This window comes from Pteropus medius, unplaced genomic scaffold, assembly GCF_902729225.1.
Source record: "Pteropus medius unplaced genomic scaffold, Ma_sr-lr_union100, whole genome shotgun sequence".
NCBI classification, from domain to species: Eukaryota; Metazoa; Chordata; class Mammalia; order Chiroptera; family Pteropodidae; genus Pteropus; species Pteropus medius.
The window spans coordinates 22,489,513-22,515,411 of record NW_024344240.1 but is presented as its reverse complement, the minus strand read 5'-3'; the positions used below and the strand labels follow the sequence as shown (position 1 = coordinate 22,515,411).

Sequence of the window (25,899 nt, the reverse complement as noted above, 5' to 3'; positions counted from 1 at the left end):
CTGTAAAAACCAGAGGGGGTTCTGGCCGGCTAGGTGAGACGAAGGAGACTGAAAACCTTAGATGCCCTTTGAAGGACCCATGCAAGGCTTTCTGACCTGCAGACGCTCACCCGGGACACTGGTGATGGGTCAGAGGCTCACAGGAGATTCATACAGAGAAAGTCTCCATTACCTGGTGCCAGAATGAAGGCTGGAAGGGCAGCCACCATTGTACCTTAGTCCGGCACCCCTATACTGGCCATCTGCAGACCATGCCAGCTTGACTGTGCAGACCCCTTGCACAGGGCCATTAGGAAGGCCTGGCCTGAGGAGATCAGTCTGCCCCACCCAACCTGCAAATTGCCCGAGGCTTTTGTAGCTGAATGGCTGCCACGCCCTGCGTAGATTCAGGGCCAAGCATTCTCAGCCAGCGGCCAGAGCTGTGAGCCGCATTTCCGAAATAGGGTCAGGCAGATCACTGCTGCCAGCATGAACTCGAGCAGATCTCGGGCATCTGTGGGCAAGTCCCAGACAGCAGCTGGTCTTGCTGTGATCTGGGACTGGGGAACACGTGAACGGTTACCAAAGTTGCAGCAAGACTGAGGATGTATTGATCTTACTGCCATTTTCTCTCAGAGATCCACCCCACCCTACCCTCAAATTGCCCCAGGCAGCTCATTGACAGTGGACGGCCACAGCCCTGTCCCTCCCCTCCCTGATATCTCAGTCCACACAGGCAACCATCTTTGGCTGGCACAGGGTGGGCACTACAGGGAAATCAGTGGCAGGGGGAAATCAGTGGCAGGCAGACCTTTGCTGCCTGCAAGAGTTGCTGTACCATGTCCTGGGAGCACAGGGGTCTGTGGGACTGCCCTAGATGGCTGCTGGTCTCACTGTGATCTCTGATTATAGCAGGAACACCCCGGCACAGAAGTTGCGGCAAAACTGAGGCTGTATTGGCCGGACAGTGCTTGACTCCCTGAGATCCCACTTTATGCAAGCCACGAAGTGCCTGCAGCCTGTTGACAGGCAGCCTCCCCAGCCCTGCTTGGTTCTAAGGCTGTGCAGTCAGTGCAGGCAACACACCTTGGCTAGTGCAGTGAACGCATTTTGAGGAAAACAGTTGTGAACAGACTACTGCTGCCTGTATGAGCTGCAATATCTCTTGAGGGGATTGCAGGTGTCTGTATTGGCCTGATGGCCCTTGATTCCCTGAGCTCCTGCCCCATCCAATACACAAAGTACCCACTGCATGTTAACAGGCAGCTGCTCCTGCTCTGGGGTAGCACATTCAAGGCCCAAGGTGGGCTGCAGCTGACCTTACTATGAGTGTAAACTTGTACAGGGAGCCACAGAGAAAGCATTGACACATAAACTGACACTGCAGTGGCAGGGGGAAATTTACTCAATAGACCCTGGAGTCCCTGTACCACCGAACATGGATATCACCCAGAGTTTCATCCAGTTTTAGAGACAGGCAACTGACTGGCAGTATCAGGCCTTGAGGAGCACTGGACCCTCCGCTAAACTGCCATAGGTCAGGGAGTGGGGATAACCGACTGCTGCCTACAGCGTTGTCTCTTCACTTATCTACAGATCCAGCATAGGCAACAACCATCAGCGGATCTGTCTGTAGTTCTCACCAGGTAGTCGTGAACTATCAAAAGCAGCTAATCTTGGCCTACGGGGGAGCCCCTCCCAAGGGGCCACAAAACCAACTCATTCAGAGGCTGGCACCAGACCACAACAGAGCAACTCCTTACTAGTCCCATTAGTGGAACACACAAAGGGTGGTTGCAACAAGTATATAAGCTTGCTAGGGCAAATCCCACTCAGTGGAGTCAGCCCCCACACAGAAACTCTACCCCGAGGATGCAGCCAGTTCCCACAATTAGCCCGAGCGTTAATCCATTCACCGATCTACTAACAAAAATAAAGTCCTGGCAACAACAGAAGGTCACACATAACCCCCACAAAAATCACATCTAGAGTCCCTGGCATAAGGGATCAGGGAGAGTGTGCCACTAGGCCACACATTAGGCCACATTAGGCTATCTGGCAAAGGCTGAGAGATGAAACAAATATTCCTGACACACAGAAACAAACACACAGAGCCTAATAAAATGGGAACACAAAGAAACATGCCACAAATGAAAGAACACATAAAACTCCAGAAAATAAGCTAAATGAAATGGAAGCAAGTAACCTACCAGAGACAGAGTTCAAAATAATGATTACAAGTATGCCAACGAACTTAGGGGGAGAATGGATAAACACACTGAGAACCTCAACAGAGCGATAGCATAAAAAAGGACAGAGAAACCATAAAAAATAACTAGACAAATGAAGAATACAATAACTGAAATAATAAATATTACCAGTATTCAACAGTAGATTGGACAAAGCAGAAAATCGAATCAGCGAACTAGAAGACAACTTAGCAGAATACACCCAATCAGAACAACAAAAAGAAAGAGGAATTAAAAAAAAATAAGGATAGTTTAAGTGACCTCTGGGACAACATGAAGCATAACAATATCTGGATCATAGGAGTACCTGAAGGGGAAGAGAGAGAGCAAGGGATTGAGACTCTATTTGAAGAAATATGACAGAAAACTTCCCTAACCTGGCAAAGGAATTAGACATACAAGTTCAGGAAGCACAAAGAGTCCAAACAAGAGGAATTTAAACCTACACCAAGACACATCATAATTAAAATGCCAAAGGTCAAAACAAAGAATCTTAAAAGCAGCAAGAGAAAGGACTCTAGTTACTTACTGGGGTAACCCCAATAAGAATGTCTGCCGACTTTTCAGTGGAAACCATTGCAGGCCAGAAGGGAATGACAAGAAATATTCAAAGTTATGAAAAACAAGAATATACAACCACAAATACTCTACCCATCGAAGCTTTCGATTAAAATGGAAGGTGAGATTAAGAGCTTCCCAGGCAGGAAAAAGCTTAAGGAATTCATCACTAACAAGCCAGTATTACAAGAAATGTTAAAGAGACTTCTGTAAACAGAAGAGGCAAAAAAGAAAATAGAAATAACAAATATGAATAATAAAATGGCAGTAACTATGTACCTATCAGTAATTGCTTTAAGTGGAAATGAATTAAATTCTCCAATTAAAAGACATAGGGTAGCTGAATGGATACGAAAACAAGACCCATGCATATGCTGTCTACAAGAGACCTACTTCAGATCAAATGCCATTCACAGACTGAAAGTAAAGGGATGGAAAAAGATATTTTATGGAAATGGAAAAAAAGCCAGGTAACAATACTTATATAAATAAACTTTAAAACAAAGTCTATAATAAGAGACAAAGAAGGGCATTACATAATGATAAAGGGATCGATAAATCAAGAGGACATAACCCTAGTAAACATATACACACCCAACATAGGAGCACCTACATACATAAAACAATAATTGACTGACATAAAAGGAGAGATCAACAGTAATGTAGTAGGAGACTTTAACACCCCATTGACACCAATGGACAGATCTTCCAGGCAAAGAATCAACAAGGAAACAATGGGCCTAAAAGACACACTGAGCCATATGGATTTAATAGATATTTTCAAAGCATTTTACCACAAAGCAGCAAAATATACATTCTTCTCGAGTGCACATGGAACATTTTCCAGGAGAGACCACATGTTAGGACACAAAACAAGTCTGAATAAATTTAAGAAGATTGAAATGTCAGCCGTCTTCGCTGATCACAATGGTATGAAACTAAATCAACTACAAGAAAAAAACTGGAAAATACACAAACACATGGAGGCTAAATAACATGCTCCTAAACAATGAAGGGGTTATTAATGAGATCAAGGAAGAAATCAAAAGATACGTAGAGACAAATGAAAATGAAAACACAACGACTTAAAATCTATGGGACATAGCGAAAGCAGTCCTAAGAGGGAAATTCATAGCAATACAGGTCTACCTCAACAAACAAGAAAAAGCTCAAATAAACAATCTAACCTTACAATGAAAAGAACTAGAAAAAGAACAGCAAACAAAGCCCAAAGTGAATAGAAGAAGGAAATAATAAAAATCAGAGTGGAAATAAACGAAATAGAGTCTAGAAAAACAATACAAAAGATTAATGAAACCAAGAGCCAGTTCTTTGAAAGGATAAACAAAATTGACAGACTCTTAGCCAGACTCATCAAGGAAAAAAGAGAGAGGACTCAAATCAATAAAATCAGAAATGAAAGAGGAGAAATAACCACGGGCTCCACAGAAATACAATGGATGATAAGCAAGTACTACAAGCAATTATATGCCAACAAATTGGACAATCTGGAAGGAATCGACATATTTCTAGAAACATACAATCTCCCAAGATCGAGTCAAGAAGAAACAGAAAATCTGAACTGATCAATTACCACCAATGAAGTAGAATCAGTAATCAAAAACCTCCCAAAAAACAAAAAGTCCTGGACCAGATGGCTTCATGGGCAAATTTTACCAAACATTCAAAGAAGAATTATCGCCTATTCTCAAACTATTCCAAAAAATTCAAGAAGAGGAAAGGCTTTCTAATTCCTTTTATGAGGCCACCATTACCTTGATTCCAAAACCAGACAAAGACATTACAAAAAAAAAAGACCAATATCTCTTATGAACATTGATGCAAAAATTCTCAACAAAATATTAGCAAACTGAATTCAGCAATACATTAAAATATCATACACCATGATCAAGTTGGATTTATTCCTGGGATGCAAGAATGGTACAATATCTGCAAATCAGTTAATTAATGTGATATATCACATTAACAGATTAAAAGATAAAAACCATATGATCATATCAATAAATACAGAAAAAGTGTTTGACAAAATCCAGGATCCATTTATGATAAAAACTCTCAGCAAAGTAGGAATAGAGGGAACATACCTCAACATAATAAAGGCCACAAATGATAAACCTACAGCTAACATCACACTCACCGGGGAAAGGCTAAAAGCATTTTTCTTAAGATCAGGAACAAGACAAGGATGCCCACTTTCACCACTCCTCTTCAACATTGTATTGGAAGTCTTAGCCACAGCAATAAGACAAGAAAGAGAAATAAAAGGTATCCGAATTGGAAAGGAAGAAGTAAAACTCTCATTATTTGCAGATGACATGATACTATATATAGAGAACCCTAAAGATTCCACCAAAAAACTGTTAGAACTGATCAATGAATTCAGTAAAGGAGCAGGTTACAAAATAAATGTTCAGAATCAGTGGCATTTTCATACACCAATGATGAACTTTTGTAAAGAGAAATTAAGAAAACAATCCCATTTACAATTGCATTGAAAACTATAAAATACCTGGAAATCAAAGGAGGTAAAAGACCTGTTCTCAGAAAATTATAAGTCACTGAAAAAAGAAATTGAAGAAGATACTAATAAATAGAAGCATATACCTTGTTAATGGATAAGAAGAATCAACATCATTAAAATAGCCATACTATCCAAAGCAATCTACAGATTCAGTGCAATCCCTATCAAAATACCAATGGCATTTTTCAGTGGGCTAGAATAAATAATCCTAAAATTTATATTGAACCATAAAAGACCCCAAATAGCCATGGCAATCTTGAGAAAGAAGAACAAAGTTGGAGGTATTACACTACCTGATATCAAACTATACTACAAGGCTATAGTAATCAAAATAGCATAGTACTGGCATAAAAACAGATACATTGATCAATGGAACATAATAGAGAGCCCAGAAATAAATCCATGCCTATATGCTCACTTAATAAATAACAAAGGAGGTAAGAATATACAATGGGGTAGAGACAGTCTCTTCAATAAATGGTGTTGGGAAAATTGGACAGATACATGCAAAAAAAAAAAATGACTACCTTCTTACACCATATACAAGAATAGGCTCAAAATTGGTTAAAGACTTAAATGTAAGACCTGAAACCACAAAATATCTAGAAGGAAACATAGGCAGTAAACTCTCTGATACTACTAAATTTTTTTTTTTTTTAATATATCTGCCCAGGCAAGAGAAACAAAAGGAAAAATAAACAAATGGGACTACATCAAACTAAAAAGTTTTTGTACAGCGAAGGAAACCATCAACAAAACAAAAAGACAACTGACTGGGAGAAGATATTTGGTAATGATGTATCTGATAAGAAATTAATATCCAACATATATAAAGAACTCATATACTCAACAACAAAAACAATCCATTTGAAAAATGTGCAGAAGACCTGAACAGATACTTCTCCAAAGAGGAAATACACAATAGACATGAAAAGATGTTCAAGGTCACTAATCATCAGAGAAATGCAAATTAAAACCACAATTAAAATTAAAACCAGGGTGAGATATCACCTCACACCTGTCAGAATGGCTATCATCAATAAATCAAAAAATAACAAGTGTTGGTGAGGATGTGGAGAGAAGGGAACCCTCATACATTGTTGGTGAGATTGCAAATTGGTACAGCTGCTATGGAAAACAATCTGGAGGTTTCTCAAAAAATTAACAATATATATACCTTTTGACCTAGCAATTGCACTTCTGGGTATTTCTCCAAAGAAAACCAAAACAACAATTCGTAAAGATGTATGCACCCCAGTATTCGTGGCAGCACAATTTACAATAGCCAAGATATGGAAGCAACCTAAATGTTCATCAACAGATGATTGGACAAAGAAGTTATGGTTCATATATACAATGGAATATTACTCAGCCATTAAAAAAATGAAATCTTACCATTGGCAACGACATGGATGGACCTAGAGGTTATTATGCTGAGTGAAATAAATCAGACAGAGAAAGGTAAATACCATATGATTTCACTTATATGTGGAATCTAAGGAACAAAAAGAACAAACTAATCAAAAACAGACTCACAAATATAGAGGACAATTTGGTGACAGACAGAGGGGTTTTGGGGGACTTGGACAATGGGGTGAAGGGTTAAAGAAGTACAAATTAGTAGTTGATAGATGGTCACGGGGATGGGGAGCACGGCATAGGGAATGCAGTTAGCATTAATACATTGGCTAGGTGGAAAACCAGAAGAGAGAAGGAGCAATTATGGGGATCATTTTATAAACTATATAAATGTCTAACCAATGTACTGTATACTTGAAACTAATTTAAAAATTTAAAAAATACAAAAAAATTGGTAGAAATATATGGAAGAATGTTTGCTGCAATGTTAGTGGTGATCATCTCAAGATGGCATGATTATGAAAAGACCATTTCTTTTTCTTTAGACATTTTTATAGAATTTATGAAATATGTATTGTTTTTATAATCAACAAAGAAAAACATTAGAAAGAAAAAAAATTATCCATACAAAAAAGGTTTGGCACCAGCAGTCTTAGTTTAACATACTATTTTTAAAATACTTTTAATTAAAGAAATAATATGCATATAAATAAAAAATGTGTGCAAGTTTTTCTGTAGGTATGTGCTTTCATTTCTCTTACATATATACCTAAGTGGAATTTCTGGGTCATATAGTAACTTTATGTTTAATCCTTTGAAGAACTGCTAGGCTGTTTTCCAAAGTGTCTGTACCATTTTATGTTCCCGCCAGCTATTATATGAAGATTCTGATATCTCTATATCCTTACCAACACTTGTTATTACATCTTTTTTATTATAACCATCCTTTTGGGTCTTGAGTGCTATCCCATTGTGCTTTCGATTTGCATTTTTGTGATGACTAATAATTTTGAGAATCTTTTCATGGCTTATTGGCCATTTGTATATCTACTTTGGAGAAATGTCTATTTATATTCTTTGCCCATGTTTATCTTTCAGTTGTTTATTTAAAGAGTTCTTCATATATTCTGAATACCAGAATAATCAGACATATGATTTGCAAATATTTTCTCTTATTCTGTGGGTTGTCTTTCAACTTCCTTTCTTCATCAATGTCCTTTGATGAAAAAAGTTTTAAATTTCAATGAAGTCCATTTCATCTATCTTTATTGCTCAAGCTTTTGGTGTCATATCTAAGAGTCTACTTCCAAATCCAATGTTGTGAAGATTTACGTTTTCTTCTAAGAGTTTTATAGTTTTAGCTCTTACAGTTGGGTCTTTGATACATTTTGAGTTAATTTTTATATATAATGTGAGAGAGGTCCAACTTTATTCTTTACATGTAGATATCTAGTTATTTAGTACCACTTGTTGAAGAGACTATTGTTTCATTGAATGATCTTGGCCCCCTCGTCGAAAATTGGCCATAGATGTATGAGTCTGCTGTGATTTTTGAGATGATTGTTTCCTTTCTCTTCAGTATCACTTTGTCCTCTGTGTGTATTCTATAAGCAATGTAATTTGGTTTATGCTTCATATAAAAGGAACTTCATATAAAAGGAAGCTTAAAATGTATTATTTTGTGTGTTGCCATTTTGTTTTATATTACATTTACAGTCAATTTATGGATTTGGGTTAAGGTGAAATTCATTTTCATTGATGTATAACATTCTATTGTATGACTATACCAGATTATATTATCTATTTTACTCTTATGAGATATTTGCATTGTTTTCAGTTCATCAATTCATCTAACAATTCTTAAAAATGTGCATACAGGAGTGGATGAGTAGGGGTGACCTTTTAGCAAATGTTTGTTAGATGAATGAGTGAATAATAGACAGGGGGATTAGGAAATATTTTTGGTGCCCATAAAAGAGATGGATATGTAGGGCACACTTTCAGAAAATTGTGTGCATTCCTCAGTGGTAAAGCCTGTAGGTATCTTCAGTTTAGACTTTGGCTGGATAGTAACTGGAGAGCAGTTCAAGAGAATGGTGTTTTGTGGGCATTATCATCTGCCACACTTGAGTAATAGATCTGTGTTTCTCTAAGATGTATGTTTAGGGTTTTCCCTGTTTGTATCAAGCAAATAGGAAATGTTTCATGAGAAATATGGGAGGAAAAATAGTAATTTCATTTCTTTTACTCTGCAGGAATTCTTTGTTTTTGTTTTTGTTTTCATAGTAAGCTGTTAATTTAGACCATAGCTCTGTACAAAAATAAAATGGTTTTCATTAGATTAACAATTTAAATACTTGATAGAACATTCTTTTTCATTTTTTTATAGCTCATCTTTGGAATTGATATTCAGTTCATGCTTTCCTTTTCTTGATCCAGGATTGTAATCACTTTGTTGGCTTATATCCACTCGTGCAAAAAAGACAGTTAACACATTTCTGTTACAAGCATAATAATCAGCCCCAGTGGTAGTTGCTTCCCCAACACTTCAGGCATCCATCTATACATGGATTGTTGCTAAATGCAGTTAAGGATTAAACCTCGCCTTCATCCCTTCATTGGTTCCTACTCCTGACTTCCTAGGTCCTAAGCAATTTCCAAGATTTCTCTCTTGCAGCAAAGTCTTGTATGTTAATTAACTATATATTACCTTTCTACTTTGTTATCTCATAGACATCTCCTGCTCAGTTCTCCAATTCAGTGTTTAAGCTGACTTCACCATTTTCTCCTCTACACATTATGCTAAATGAAATCAGTCAGACAGGGAAAGACAAATATATGTGTCTCCCACTTTCCAAAAGTTTGTGTTATGCTACTTTGCTTTTACAAAAAACCCTACATTAGTACCTATTTTTGCTAACTGAAAGAAATCCAAAGAAGATTTTCATGTTTACAAAGGCAAACAAGGAAAAACAGCATTCAGAATTTGTTTTGCAGCCACTATGGAGGTGGTACGCACCCCAAACAGTGAGAGTGGCACTGCCAAGCTCCTTCCCTGGGAACTGTACTCAGCATCAAGCTGCCATAGCTTTGAACAGTGTCTGTGAACATATGTGCTTTATCTCTATTTATTTTGTGCATCTGTTTGTGCAATGTGTCATAAGGTATCAGAAAAGCCTAAGAGAGCTTGTAAGGGTGCATAGTGTACAACTAGATGTAATTATGCATATTTGGTATGATTTAATAAAGTATTTTTTAGGTCTGAGAATTCTCAAAATGTTTTCCATATAAATGAATGGTAATTGCTTCTTTGCTTTCTGCCTCTCAGCTTACAAAAGGTTTTATAGTAATGCTCTACTTTCAAAAAGCATAGGAAACCTGTACTTAGGATTTCACTTATATGTGGAATCTAAAAAAACAAAACAAAAAAAACCCAAGCTCATAGATACAGAAAACAGTTTGATAGTTGCCAGAGGGTGGGGAGTAGGTGAAATGGGTGAAGGGGGTCAAAAGGTACAAACTCCTGATTATAAAATAAATAAGTCATGGGATGTAATGTACAGTTTGATGACTATAGTTAATAATACTGTATGGCATATTTGAAAGTTGCTATCAGTAAATCTTGAAAATTCTCATCAGAAGAAAAAAATGTGTAACTACGTGGTGATGGATGTTAACTAGACTTAACTGTGGTAATCATTTCATCGTGTATACAGATATAGAATCATATTGTACACCTGAAAATAATATAAGGTTGTATGTCAATTATACCTCATATTTAAAAATTTTTATAAAAATTTTTTTAAAGAGGAATTCTGTTTTGTGTTGGTTTACTAACCAGGCTTGGTTAGGTGTGCTGTAGGTTTGCTATTCAACAACTTAATTTGAAATGAAGGAAAGAGAACATTAAAGGAAAAAAAATACACATTTAGTAAGATCATATTCTAGTGTAGGCTAGAAATTCTAGTTCAGATTTAATATAAGTATATAAAATATCTATTATTTCTGCTGTTATAATTTAACACTAGAGCTCAGAGAAAGTGTTGCTTTCGATGTGTAGAAGGTATCTAAATGTTACAATTATGTAGCATCTTTTTAGTGCCTCTTTGTTCAGGTTAAATGCTTTGATTATACCCTGTTTATTTCAATTGTTCAGCTTGCCTCGGCTTGATGAAAGGAATTAAGGGGTGTCAAGACAGGGCATTAAAAACACACCTGGTTTCTTCACGATTAGAGGCCTTAAGAGAAATGTTTGAGGACTTTAGTCATATGTCAGAATTTAACATTACTGAGGTTTTAGCATTTGAGGGAGAGGGGAGAATAGGATAATTTTTGTCTTAGTAGTTTTATGTAAATCTTTAAAAGATTTATACTAATATCTATGGAATACAAAGGACATTGTAGCACTGTATTCATAAAGCTAAAACTTTGAAGTATGCGAATGAGGATTGACGACATTAAAGAAAACAGGAACATATCTAGGAGAAATGTAGGCCACAAAGTTGAGGTTAGAATTATATCTGACATTTTTATTTGTTTGTTTGTCTTTCTTTTGAGCAGAAAAAAGGAGATGATTTATTTTGAATACCCAGTGTTTTTTTTTTTTTTAACGTAAAGGATATAAGGGAATTAATAGACGAGTTTGTCAGAGAACCAGAATGCACCTCCACATCTATATGTAAAGGGTTATTAAATCTACTTACTGGTTAATAGGCAGAAAGGTTCTTGAGGATAGTATGTAAATTCCAAGGTGCCGTGCATTATTATAATGCATAAAACTTGCTAAAATGTAGTAATGTAGTGGTAAACCATTAAACAATGGAGAGATTTTGTGTATTTACCCCAAATGCAGGAAAGGCCATGCTTCCCCCTTTGTAGCCATGGAATTGTCTTTTTAAATAGGACCTTCTTATTATAGTTTTTTTTTTTCTTTTCTGATAGTAAGCTCCTACTAAAAATTTATAATACAAGTTATTGAGAACCATCCTGCCTTATTTCATACTTTACTCTTTCCAAGAATGCCTAGTCACAAAATAAAATCTTCAATTAGGAAATTGTCAAAAATAGAAAAGGCTTCAGAGAGTTAGAAAAAAGTTCAAAAGGGTTGGTTTGTCATTTCGATTCCATTTTTGTCATTGTTTTCTTCCATCAAGAAAATCTGCTGGGGGATTGGGGGAGGGTGAAGTGGGTAAAGGGGATCAAATATATGGTAGCTGAGGGAAACTGGACTCTGGGTGGTGATCACACAGTGGAATGTATAGATGTTAAATTATAATGTACACCCAAAAGTTACATAGTTGTATTAACCCGTGTTACCCCAATAAGCTTAAAAAAATTAGAAATAAATAAAAAGAAAATCTGCCTCCTAGTAGTATTAGGTCTTGTCTGTGTGCATCCATACTTATAGTATCTTTTGACGACTGTCATGTTAAACTTGAAAAATAAACCTGGATCTTAAGGAAATCAGTGGGATATAGTAAGATGCTGTATACAATCTAATTCTCCCTTTCTTAGAACTAGCTCCAAAAAAAATGAAAAGTGAAATATATTTGGTTTTAGGTGGAATTTAGACTCTAGAAAGAAACCAGGCTTAAGAGTCTGTTTCTGCTGTTTAACCTTGTGTGTGTGTGGCTCTCCTAGTCTCTTTAAAGTGTGAAAAATAACAATACCAGAGTCATAGCATTGTTTAACTAAAACAATGCGTGTAAAACACTTAGTAGTGTGTCCAGAATATAATAAAGAAAAAAAAATTCCTACATGCATGGAGTCTTGTGTTATACATCTTTTTTTATCCTTTGGTTATTTCAGCCTCCTCAGGTCCACTGTGGAATAAGTGTGGCATTAAGGGTGGCAAGTGCTCCTGCAGTCAGTGTGGGCAGCATCTAGAAACTGATGCTTTCCCTAGGCAGAATTAATTGGTTCCAAATATCCCAAAGGAGTAGATACAAGGAAAAGATGAAATTGACATGGCTTTAAAAGGATCTTCTCTTTATATGCTTTTCATTTTTTTTTTAAACAGTGCCTTTGAAGATGAGACCATGAAGCTTCGACAGCTGAAACTAGATAATCAGGTGAGCAGAGTCTCTTCTTTTGAAGTATAAGTGAAGCCCTGAACTGACCACGATGCCAGTGGTCTTGGCTCTGAAGTCTTGGCAGGGTCACGGAAAGACTGGAAAGGAAAAGGCTCTGATGTTACTCACTAACAGTGTCTAGAGTTAGTATTTGCTGAACTAAGGCCCTGGGCTATGGCAAAACCAAAGTGCTTTGAGGAGATCAATAAAACTGGCCTTGAATTTATAATCACTGAAAATTCCTTGGCACCTTTCACAAGAATTATAAGAATGTTAACATTCTAATTCTATGTAGTTATTTGGTCCTGCTGCCTTAAATACCTCTCTACACTGTAATTACATTTAATGACAAGATTTTTTTCTTATCCTAATGTGCTTATCTGAACATGCTGCTGTACTGTTTAAAGAAGTCCATTGCCTACAGAATAATTTCCTTCACAGCACTGGTCCCAGTTTTAGCTACACATTAACTTTTTCTCTTTGGAATGATTTGATTATATCTGTTTCCTCCACTAGACTAAGTTCCATAAGAATACGAAGCAAGTCTGTTTATTATGACTATTATATCAGAAGTTCCTGGCATAAGGCTGGGCACATAATAATCCTTCATTCAATATTTTAGCGAAAGAAGGAATAAATGAACAGAGTTTTGTATTGTCACATGCTATGATCATCTTGATTAGTCAGCTTAAAACCTATACTCAACAGAGCAGTTTGCTTTTTCATGTGAATGTTTTCTAATTTAGGAAATTTTATAGCTCCTGTCTACCTATGTAGGACCTTTACCAACCAAAGTGTCTAAACTCCAGAGGTGACAAAAAAATATATCTAAAGTTTTGTCTTGCTTCTTTATCTTGCCATTGGAATTAATAATGGGACTTATAGCGTAATAAATTACTTTAAAGATAGACTCATTAAAAACTAGTAAAGAGGTCTGGGCAGACCGTGAGAGGTGCGGAGCAGGGCGAGGCAGAGGACGGAACGCCACGCCCATCGCTGGAACCACATTGGCACTCGGCACTTGAGTGTGGCCTTCCCCGCGGGGCACTTTTCCAAGCCCTTCGTGGTGATGGCGCCACCATGGAGACTGTCATCGCGTTCCACTGCCCCTCAGACCACCAGAGGGTGGGACGTGGCGCCCAGTGGTCTTCAGGGATCCCGTGTGGAAGCCCATGCCACCACAGGAGATCTTAAGCTTCAAGGCTGCAGTGATCGCCTTCCTCGTCCGCTGCGCCAGTGTCCTGCTTGCCAGGGCCTTTCTCACCTGCAGCCTCATGCGGTGAATGGAGAGGAGTGAGCCTCTGTGCTCAGACAGGGCAGCTCCAGCTGCACAGCTCGGCCTAAGGGCCTGAAGGACAACAGCAGCACCATGGCAAGCCTAGAGCTGTGCCGCCTTGCCCATTCGGTCATGCAGCAGCCACAGCTTCACTGCCCTTGGCAAGGACACCACAGGGCCGGCCAGTGTGCACAAGGACCCTGGGGCCCGGCGCTCTGAAGTCTTTCCCACGCCCGGTGACAGTACAAACAGCATACCTTGCCTACAGCTGGCTGCGGGAGTGCCTGCTCACCCTGCACTCCACTCCAGGAGGGCCAGGCCTGCCCCATGAGCTGGTCATCTGCATCTCCAAGTGTGTCCAGCTCCAGTCTGATCAGTGAAATCCACTTAGAGAGACTTCAGTGCACGCCCAACGCTGGGAGCCCCAGCTGGGGTGACCTGTCCCCTAGGGAGCGTTGCCGTAGCAGTTTTTATGGCTTGAAACCACTGCTAAGATTAAGTATACCAGCTACAGCCTCCCTCCAACCTGCTTCCTTTAAAGAGACCGGGGGACATTTTAAGCAAATATAGTTTTTCAGGGCAGAGTAGGAAAACTGCAACAAACTTCCCAGGAGTTACTGATGGCTGCCTCTGCACCTTCCTCCCAGGGTGTGCTCCCTCTAAGTGGAGACTCAGGCAGGGGTATGCATCCATCATAATTGAAATAAACAATTCTAATACTGAAGAAAGTAAATGAAAGGAGGAAAAACTAATTTTCCCAGGACCATGGAGAAAATTCTGATTTTATATATATATATTCCCCCCACAAAGATCAGAATAATTATAATGAGTCTTTATTTTCTACGTTCTATTGCATAGCAAACTGTATTTAGGGAAAAATAACCACAAAGCTTAGATCTTTGTTTGATTTATTTTTATAAGGCTAAATGGCATATTTCTTGTTAACATTAAATGAAATCCATGGTCAACTACCAAGTAATGATATAAGACATGTTTTTTAATTTTGTGTGGTTTCTGAATTTTGTATATTGATATATTTTCTGGATTTAAAAAAATTGCCCAAATATTTTGTAAATTTTATTCTTTTCAGTGAGAGTGCTACATGTGGCATATATGTGGTATAAATGTTGGGATTTCGTAAGCCCTTTTATAGCACAAATATTTTTTAAGTTGTTTTTAATGGTTATAAAAGCATATTGGAAGAATTCAAATAATACAAAAAAAGATATTTGATGAAGAATCTACTCCCCACCTTACTTAGCTCAATTCTTTACCAGAGAATGTCACTGACTTCTAATATGTCCTTCTAGAGATAGCCAATGAAGATAAAGACATATAATTTTACTGGATTTTTTTTTATTAAAAAAAATCTCTTTGGACCAGACGTATAAATTTGGGTGTTAAATAGAGTACGAGAACACTATTAGAGCCCTGTAATGCGACCATGTGCATGAGAAGGTTACTCAACCAGGGGGTCAGGGAATTTTCACAAATGTAAGCTGAACATTCAGATGGCCTGTAGCAACGCACCAGGTAGTGAGTAAAACTGGGCTGGAAATCGGAAGACTTTGGTTCCAGTGCTTCCAACTCTGCCTTTAATTAGCTGTGTAATTTTAGGTAAGATCCATAAACTTGATGGGCCCCAGTTATTATTAGTCAGATTGGATAAAATAATAGAATGTTAGGAAAGATCTTAGAATATGAAAGTTAGAGAGAGCTGATGGAGGTATACTGAGGAAAGCTAGGTTGCTGTTTTCAGTCTGGGCAGTATCTTGGTGGGAAGCTCACAGTCTGGGCCATGCTAACCTATCTGAGGAATACAGTACACTCCCATCAATGACAGTGGCTTACTCTGATAGAGATGGTCAGGCAGTGATTTTGAACAACTTTATTGGGATGTGATTCACATACTATAAATATATACCCAGTTAAAGATGAAAAGGTTTATCCATGTTTTAGCCTACATTAGTACTTCATTCCTTTTTATTGTTGAATAACATTCGATTTTGTGCATATACCACTTTTTGTTTATCCAATCATCAGTTGATGGACATTTGGGTTGTTTCCACATTTTGGCTATTATAAATAATGCCACTCTGAACATTCGTGTACTAGTTTTTGTGTAGAGTTGTTTTGATTTCTCTTGGATAATATATTAAAGTATAGGTATACCAAGGTATACCTAATACATCTTGGGTAATAGGACTGGAATTGCTGAGTCATATGGTTAACTCCATGTTTAACATTTTAAGTAACTGCCAGACTGTTTTCCAAAGTCACTGAACTATTTACATTCCCATCAGCAATGTATGAGGCTTCCTGTTTCTCCACATCCTTGCCAATACTTATTGCCTATCTTTACTTACAGTCATTTTAGTGGGCATGAAGTGATCTTATTATAGTCTTGATTTGCATTTCCTTGATGACTGATGATGTTGAGCATTTTTTAAGTATTTAGTGGCCAATTTGTATATCCTATGGAGAAATGTCCATCTAGATCCTTTACCTATTTTTTAAAATTGGGTTATTGCCTTTTTGTTGTTGAGTTGTAAGAGTTCTTTATATAGTCTAGACCCAAGTTCCTTATCAGAAATATTATTTATAAATATTTTCTTCAGATTTTATGGGTTGTCTTTTTACTTCTTGATGGTGTCATTTTCAACACAAAAGGTTTAATTTATCTATTTTTTTCTCTTGTGATTTGCACTTTTTGGTGTCATATCTAGGAAACCATTGTCTGTCTACCCAAGGTTGCAAAGACTTGCTACTACGTTTTTTTTTCTAAGAGTTTTACACTTTCTTTGATCTGCTTTGAGCTAATTTTTATATGTAGTGTGAGATGGGGGTCCAGCTTCATTCTTTCGCATGTGGATATCCAGTTATCCCACTACCATTTATTGAAAAGCTATTCTTTCCCATGGAGTATATTTTGCTTTTATTTTTAATAATTTCACTAGAGCGCATATTTTCAGGATATGTGGACACCTTAGCTGGCTACAGAATATAAAGATTTTCAGACTCTTCCAGTGATGCTACTCAGACATGGATGCATCTTAGGCAGAGAACATTTATGCCATCTTGTGGACAATGATTAAAGTACAACATAGTCCCTTTAGGTCAGGTTGCCCATCTATTTGTACATATACCCTTCTAAGAGAGGTAGTCATCGGTCTATTGAATTAGAATTTTAATAAGTCTAATATAAAGCTTTTAGTTTTATTTTACTGTGATTTCACTTTATGTGCCAGGGAGGTTAGTTATTTTTCAGCCAAACTGATAGATCTCAGGCAACCATTCTGACCTTGTTGCTTGTACCTTGTGGTCAGCTAGTCTATTCCAGGAGTTTCATAATGTAACCAGCCCATCATCTCTAGGGAGTCCTTGGAAAATTGAGAATCAGTGAAGTTATTATCATTAATTTGAGGCTTGCCCAAGTTTTATTATTATTATTTTTTGGATTAAGCCCTTTGATAGAAATTATATCCTCTCTGTTTTTAACCTCCTTTGTTTTCTCATTTATTTTGGCATCACCATTCAGTATATTGCCCTCAGGGAATGATAGTAGGGCATACCACCAGATTTAATTTCCAAGGTAATTGGGAAATTTAAAGGTTCAGTTTACGTGACATTTAAAGTACTGAAGTCAACCTATCTTACTTGAATAGAGGGCATTGAACAGTCACCTTTGGTTCTCTTCCTGACTCCTCCGACCTCCCTCTAAGTTTGTAAGGAGTTCTTTGTTTATGCAGCCTCCTTTAAAGCACTCTTAGCTTTTTAGGAAAAGTGGAACATAAATGAAATATGCTTTGACATTGTTACTTGAAACTCAATTAGCACCTCTCCTCCCCCATCCAAACTATGTGAGGATGATTAAAATGCTAAATCAGGTGACAGCTTCCACCAAATGGCAGTTTTCCCATGCATAATATTGACCTTAAACAATAGCCAGATATTTCTCCAGCAAAATGGGTTTATTCAGGAACAAAGAATTGCAGTTCAGGTCATGCAGTCTAATGGCGAATGTCCTGCAAGTCCAGAGAAACAAAGGAGAGGACCACTCTATTTTGAACTTGGGAAGGACTGTTGTAAAAAAAGAGTCCATTGGAAAACACTGAAATTTCAAAGTATAATGACTTTTCTTTGGCTGAGTTATGGCGGTCTCCCATTGGCTGAGCTGTTCCTGGGCAAGGAGGAATCTTCTTTTTCCTGCTGAGGTGGTACAGTAGTATCTCTACCTGTCAGAGATGCAAGGTGTGTCTCTTCCTGTTGGGGTCAGTAGTGTGTTGAGTGGCCATGGAGAAGCCTTACATAGTTTCTTGTGCTCAAAGAGAGTAAGCTCACCCAGTAAAAAGAATACTCTTGTCTGGCAGTTTCAACAATTCTCTTTCTTGGACAGGTTGGATAAACCCTGCCAAAATCTAGCTCTTGGTTCCCCTTTTCTAGACCACAGGCAGAATACTCCTTTTCTGTACAACGTTTTTTCTTTATATACGTTAATAAAGTAGACTAGCTGTAGCTTGTGTTTTTGTTTCAGCAATTGTTTCACAGTTATGAGAGTATATGAAACTAAATAGTGTGGACACATGGATAAGATGTGGCAGTGTATCATGTCTTTATACTTGGTATTTACCATCTCTTCATGCAAGTTACTTCTTATCCATTATACCAGACCTCTTAGTTGCTAGTAAGCTCTGTGGGGAAGACTTCATTATAGTCTCCTTTGTGTTTAGTGGTCCTGGTATATTAAGGTCCAACTATTCATATTCATGAATATCAAAAGAATCTCAAAAACCCCAATTATTCCTTCCCAACTTGCTCTAAGTTCTCAATTCATTCTTGACATTATGTCCATTTTTGGCACATTATCTTAGTTCCCCATTCTTTTTCCTTATACAGTAAATCCTCATTTAATGTCATTGATAGGTTCTATGATTTTAAGCAAAACATTGTATAATGAAACCAGTTTTACCATAGGCTAATCGATATAAACAAGAGCAAAGTTCCTACACATCCCATCAACGTTATAACAAAATGACATTGTTCAGGGACCTGCTGTAAACAAGGTTGGGTGAAAAAGAATAGTTGTTTCTTCTGTGGCTTCTGAATCTATCTGCATGCTTTCATCAGCCCAGTTAAGGAAAAGTACACTGTCGATAGTATTGCCTCTTAGAGTACCTTCTTATCAGTGGCACTTTTTAAAAGTAATATTAATGAAAAAAAGTAAATAGATAGCTTTTTGCCCAAAACACAATAAAGTAGGTTTTAATATCTTTGCTTTTAAATCATAGCTTAATTTTTTAGCTGAGGACTTGGTACTTTCCTATTCTGAGATATCCCAGATCCACAATAATTTATTATAAGCTCTTATTTGCCAAAGCTTAAAAATAGTACATGTGCTAGTACCTTCCTTTCTATCTTGTTGGACTTCTCATGCTTTTTTTCTGACTTTTCTTGGTACCATATTACCTTGCTTTTAGTCATAGAGTTGATTGCATTCTATTTGGAATGTTCCAGTTGCTATTTTTTTTCCCTTTTTACTTTGGTCTTAATTTGTTTGATTTATGAATATGTAAAAATGATCAAGAAAGCAAAACTAATTGCTCTTGCTAATTAAAACATGAAAATAATTGAGGTTAACAGGATAATAAGTTATTATTTTCTTTCAATTACAAAAATGAGAAAAATTTAGAAAACTAGAAAAAGGAAAATAATTGCCTATATTCTACCACCCAAAGAATATATTTCCTTTTGTTCCTTTATCTTTTTTCCTATGCATATGCGTTTTTATAGTTTAAACTTGCTATCGTGCATTGACAATAATATGATAATTACTATGCATATTTTAAATAGACTTGGATCAAGGTCTCAGCCTGGCTAGGAATGCATTTGTATCATTTAAAATATATACTTATAGGTGTTCAGTAAATATTTATTAAGTGAAATGAATGAATCCTTGCCCCTCTTTGTGCCATAATTTTCTTCTTGCTCAAGTGGGAAAATTAATTTACAAGAGGTTTTGTGAGGATCAGTGAAGCACTGTAACTGTTCGAAGTAGCTAGGTCTTATCATAATTCTGGCAATAACATCATAATATTTTCCTAGAGAGCACTGCTGGAGAAGAAGCAGAGAAAAAAGCGCCTCGAGCCACTCATGGTACAGCCAAATCCAGAAGCTAGGCTACGTCGGTCAAAGCCAAGAGGTAGTGAGGAGCAGACTCCTTTGGTGGAACCTCATACCCCTAACAACAATGTCATCCTGCATGGTGTGTATTTAGGCAGCATGTCTTACTGCTGGGGTACAGTTTTTACAAAACTAGGAGAAGGCAGGAGGATTCTTAGATGGACCAAAGAAACGATATTAGCATCATTACTAGGGTACCTTCATAAATTTTTATAATCAAATTCTGGGTCTTCAAGTTGAATAAAAGCAATGGTCTGATCAGTAGAAGATACTTTCAAGTTTATGTCCATCTTAGAACTGTTATTTTAGATGCCAAATGAATAATTAGTCCAGAATAGCCTATTTGAGAAACTTATATCCTTGATTGTTAGAGTTAACCTTGAAGCCAGGAGTAGGTAGAGAGTATCTGTTCTTGCAGTAGATAAGGACCCAAAGGATCATCTGAGATGATGAGAGGAAGAAGGAAGAGTAGGATCAAGAGCCTCTAAGTCAAGCCCCCTGAGCTATTACCTTGGACAGGATTTGAACTTTGGAGGACCTACTTTGTTTTCATAGTTTCATTCTTAAGTTTCTAAAGACAACATCAAGTACATTTTCTTTTAATAAGAGTCAGAACATATTACTAAAATGAGCACCGGTCCTGGATTACTCTGTTAATGAATGTCTTCATGGTTGTTAAGGAAAGACAAGTGAAATGGTTTGGTGGTTCTTAATTCTGATCACGTACACCAAACCCTCGCAGCTAAATAGTGGATTATACTTTCTTTTTCTTTCTTTTCTTTTGGCCCCCAGGCATTGATGGTCCAGCTGCTTTCCTGAAACCAGATGCTCAAGATTCAGAGACCAAACTTCATGTTCTCTCAGTTGGCTCTTCTGCTACAGAAGAGGATACTGAAGGGAGTGTTGATGGGGAATGCACTTCGGATGTGGCTCCCAAGCCAGATCTTCAAGAGATTCTCCAAAAACACGGTGAGGATTCGTCATGGTTTTGAGGCAATTAATCATCTTAGTCATTTACAATCTTTTCCTCTACTTTCTTTCATTGTTGGCCGACAATCTAGATGACTCACAGTTGCTTGTAATGTGGCTTAGGGCTTTACAGAGGTGACAGTATTAGGCATCTTTGACATCTGAGAATTGGTCATGGTCAACAATGGTAGTATTTATCATATTGCCTGAGAAAAATAAGATAATTAAATCAAATGTAAAATAGCATTAGCTACTATATATACGACTCTTTCTTTTCGATATTTTGTTTTTAGTTCCTACCCTTTTCCTTTGACAAGGTTGCCACTCAACACCCCTATTCAGCCTCCATTTCACAGATTATATTGATCTAGTGATAAGGGGAATGATGAATAGCTAGCTTAATGGAAACACAAATTGGATCAAAATATACTTAAGTTAATACTTTTTCCACTAGAGCCTACTTTCTGCCAGTTGGAATTACCATTTCCATAAATATTACCATATATATCAGAGGTTCCCATTAGTCTTTTTTCCTTCTTAGAAAAATTATAGGAGAAGGAATTAAGTGTTCCCTTTTCAGATGAGAAGACTGAAGCCCAATAATAAATAAATATTTATTGGGTGCCTACTTTCTAATAGGCATTGCTAGGTCCTGGGCTGTATGAATCAGAAGATTGTACCACAAAATGGTAGAATAGATGTACATTCAAACAAACTAATATATTCATTCATTTAGAAAGTATGTATTGAGTATATACTGTATGTCAGGCATTGTTCTAGGCACTTAGGATACCATAGTAAACAAGGTCCCTTCTCTTGTGGAGCCTTTTTCTGTTTGAGGCTTCATATCCTTAATTGCCAAGAGAGCATGGAGAGAAGGATGTCTAACCCAGAGTTGAAGGTTTGAAAAGCTTTCCAGAGAAAGTGATGTCTAAGCTAGAGTCTGATGCAGGAAGAGGAGCTGGCCAATTCAGAATGGCTGGAGCTGAGGGGATGACGTGATAAGGTTTGGAAGGGGAATGTAGAGAGTCGAGCCCGGAGAGGTAAGTGGGCTCTGATTATATAGGACATTATAGGCCATGTTAGGAATTTGGACTTTATCTGAAGAGTAATAGGAACTGATGAGGATTTTAAGCTGAGAAATGATATCATCAGATTTGGGCTGTAGAAAAATTACTCTGCACCGTAAGGAATGAATTGGAGGTGGGGCAAGTCTGGAAGCAGGAAAACAAATTAGGATGTGGTTTGGCTGATGGCTTGTCCTAGAGTTCTAATATGGTGCATGCAAGAGTAAAAAACAAATATAATTACACTGAGAGGGCAATGAAAAGGGACAAGAAAGGCATCAAAATGAGGTGGTGATTAAGCTGAGCCTTGAGGGATGCATGTCCTGTGCACTGGTGTCTCCTGTGGAAGCAACTCGAGACTGACATTTTAAATATCAGGCATTTGTATGTCAGGCATTTGGCATACATTATTTCAATTAATTTAATATTTATAACAGTACTTTGAGGGGGTTATACATATTCATTTTTTCCATTTTACATATAAGAAAATTAGTTCTCAGAGAGAGGCTAAGTAAGTTGCCCTAGATCATACTGCTAGTTAGTTGGCAAACTTGGGCAGAAGAAATAACATGTGCAAAGGCATCAGGTATAAAAAAACATGGTATGTTTGTGCAAACAGGGACAGATGACTAGAGTATGGGATATGGCAAAGGCAGCATAGCTCTGGAGCCAGTTTGCTCGGTTTCGAATCTCAACTCTGCCACATCTGGCTGGTGCCACATCTGGCTGGGAAAGGAAAAACACCTTAACTTTTCTGCATTGGTTTCCCCGTCAGTAATAAGAACGTGATCCTAGTAATTCTCTATTACTTTACTACCACTATTATTACAACAAAAGAAAGAGTAAAGTGAACTTTTAGTATAACTGAAAGCTAACTTACTTACCCTCAGTCATCTAGCTGAACAGTAGCAGACCTAGATTTTCTGATTCTTAGTCTAGTTCTTTATTCCTTATTGTAAATACCATGGTGTCCCCTTTTACCTTGCCCTACTAAGTGACTGCTGTGTTCTTTCTCAGAATTAGCCTTTCAGTGCCAGATGCATTAATGTCTTTCATGTTTCAAACAGGTTGCATCGTGACCACAAAACCCATTAAGTGCTCTCTCAATTAAGATTTAAGAAATGTCAGTTTGGCAGGTTATGCCCCTTCAGTGGGTCCAGTTTACACATTTGGGAGAAATCTTTGATCTCCATCGTAAGACATATACTCACATAAACTGAGTTCTTAGTATAAAAATAACATTTGAAAACTTAGTATTAAGTGAAAGGATCCATATGACAGTGGGATCCCAATAATTTTATGCCTTTTTGCTACCAAAAAAGTTAATATTTTAGAAAACAAAAGAGAAAATATCCTTTACAAACCAAAGAATTTTTTATAATAGCTTTATTGAGATTAATTCATATACCATACGATTCACCCATTTAAAATGAACAGTTCATTGGTGTTTAGTATATCTGCAGAGGTTTGCAACCATCATCACAATCAGTTTTAGAACATTTTCATGACCCCCCCAAAAGAAACCTCATACCTATTAGTAATCACTTCCCATTTCTCTCTACCACCACCCCTCCTATTCCTGATATTTCATGTAAATAGAATCATACTCTATGTGTCCCAGTATGACTGGCTTCTTTCATTTAGCATAATGTTTTCAAGGTTCATCCATGTTGTAACTTGTATCAGTACTCATTCCTTTTATTGTTGAATAACATTACATTGTATGGATATACCATATTTTATCTCTTCATCAGCTGATAGACATTTGTGTTGTTTTGACTTCTGGCTACTATGAGTAATGTTGCCGTGAACATTCATGTATAAGTTATTGGGTGGAAATATGTTTTCACTTAGACCCTTAGACCTTCTGATTGGCCTCTGTCTTGTCCTTGGGTGTCTTTGAGAAAAGCTAACACCAATCTATTTGTTAACTGTAAAAACAGATCATAGTTTTCCCTCCTCTGAGATGGTGAATGTGGGCAGGAAATGGTTTGGAGGAAAAAAACCACACTGCTTGTTGTTAAGTCTACTTATAAATTCATGATTTGGGAGCTGTTTCAACTATTATATGAAGGATAACGTCACCCTGTAGACTAAGGAAAAAAAAGGAATTGAGTTTCTGTCTTAGCTCTACCTCTTTCTCTTGGGTTCTTGGATTTTCCCTGAGCCTCCTGCTCTCACATGTAAGCATTAAGTCCCATACATCTTTTTTATAACACATATCACACTTTATTTTATGTCTGTGTTTCTCTCCAGATATGTTCTGTAAACAAATAAGAAACAAAACAAAAAATAAGACTACCAATATCTCAAACTCATATAAATATGACGACAAAATGAAAAAATCATTTTTAATCAAATAGTTTTTAATTTTCTGTCAGAGGTGCTTCATAAATCTAAAGTAGTACTATTTCAGACATTCCCAACTTGAATTAGTTAGACTCGAAATGAACAAAATGCAGGGGGAAAAAAAGGTGTCTGATACAGAGAACAATGGATCGCTGAATTTTTTTATTGTGGTAAGAATACATAACAAAATTCACCATTTTAACCACTTTTAAGTATGCAGTTCTGTAGCATTAAGTACATTCACATTATGCAATTATCACCACTACTCATCTTCAGAACTTTTTCATCATCCTAAAATAAAAATCTATACCCATAAACAATAACTCCCCATTCTCCTCCTCAGCCCCTGATAATCACCGTTCTGCTTTCTGTCTCTATGAACTTGACTATTCTAGGTACCTCATGTAAATAGAATCATACAGTAGTATTTGCCCTTTTGTGTCTGGCTTGTTTTACTTAGCATAATGTCTTCACTATTCATCCATGTTGTGGCATGTGCCAGAATTTGATTCCTTTTCAAGGCTGAATAATATTCCATGTATGTATACACCACAATTTATTTATTCATCAGGTGATGGATATTTGGGTTGTTTCCACCTTTCAAATATTGTGAATAATGCTGCTATGGAAATTGGTATACTAATATTTAGGTACACGAGATACCTAGAATAGTATATGAAGAAAGAATTGTCAAAATTAAAATTTAGATAAAGTAGCTGGGTTTTAAGTCAGAATAGCTTGGAATGTTTTAAGCAAAAAAAATTCTCTTTGGTTCAAAGATTTCTTTTTTAAAATCAGTTTTGTTGACAATTCTTCCTTTTCTGCCAGGTATCTCAGGTAGTTTGAACTTCGATGAGGAGGAGACTGATGAGGAGGAGGAAGAAGGAAAAAAATTGAGATCTCATTCACCATATTCAGAGGCAGAGAGACCCAATTCTGCACCCAGCCAGAAATCAACCACAGTATGTAGTTCTGAAACTTCTTTCTTTGGACTTAATTTAACTATTTCCCAAATATATCTTCAATATTTAAATAGCATTACTAAATGAGGGTTGCTTCAAAAGACTTAAACTCAGATTTAGACTTAAAGTTTATGACCTCTAATTTCTTGTGTCTAGCCAGCTATTATGAAGGTATATCCCATTTTCACACTTGACTCCTTCATTACTCTCAATATTCATACTTACTTAACTTCTCAGAGTTTCCCCTTTTGTCAAAAGACTGAAGACATAGGGGTAAATCAATAAGTTATTTTAACCATTAAGTGTTTCTCAAAGAGAGTACAAAGTTTTCTGACCCC

General features: G+C 37.1%; 1 protein-coding gene across 1 annotated transcript in view; it reads left to right on the top strand.

Annotated features, from left to right (window-relative positions):
• Positions 1-25,899, top strand: part of TULP3 (TUB like protein 3) — a 61,336-nt gene that overhangs the window by 26,282 nt on the left and 9,155 nt on the right. The window contains exons 2-5 of the mRNA XM_039869155.1: positions 12,707-12,758; positions 20,137-20,296; positions 21,007-21,183; positions 25,428-25,561. Of these exons, the coding sequence (XP_039725089.1) occupies positions 12,707-12,758; positions 20,137-20,296; positions 21,007-21,183; positions 25,428-25,561 (523 nt within the window). The remainder of the gene's footprint in view (positions 1-12,706; positions 12,759-20,136; positions 20,297-21,006; positions 21,184-25,427; positions 25,562-25,899) is intronic.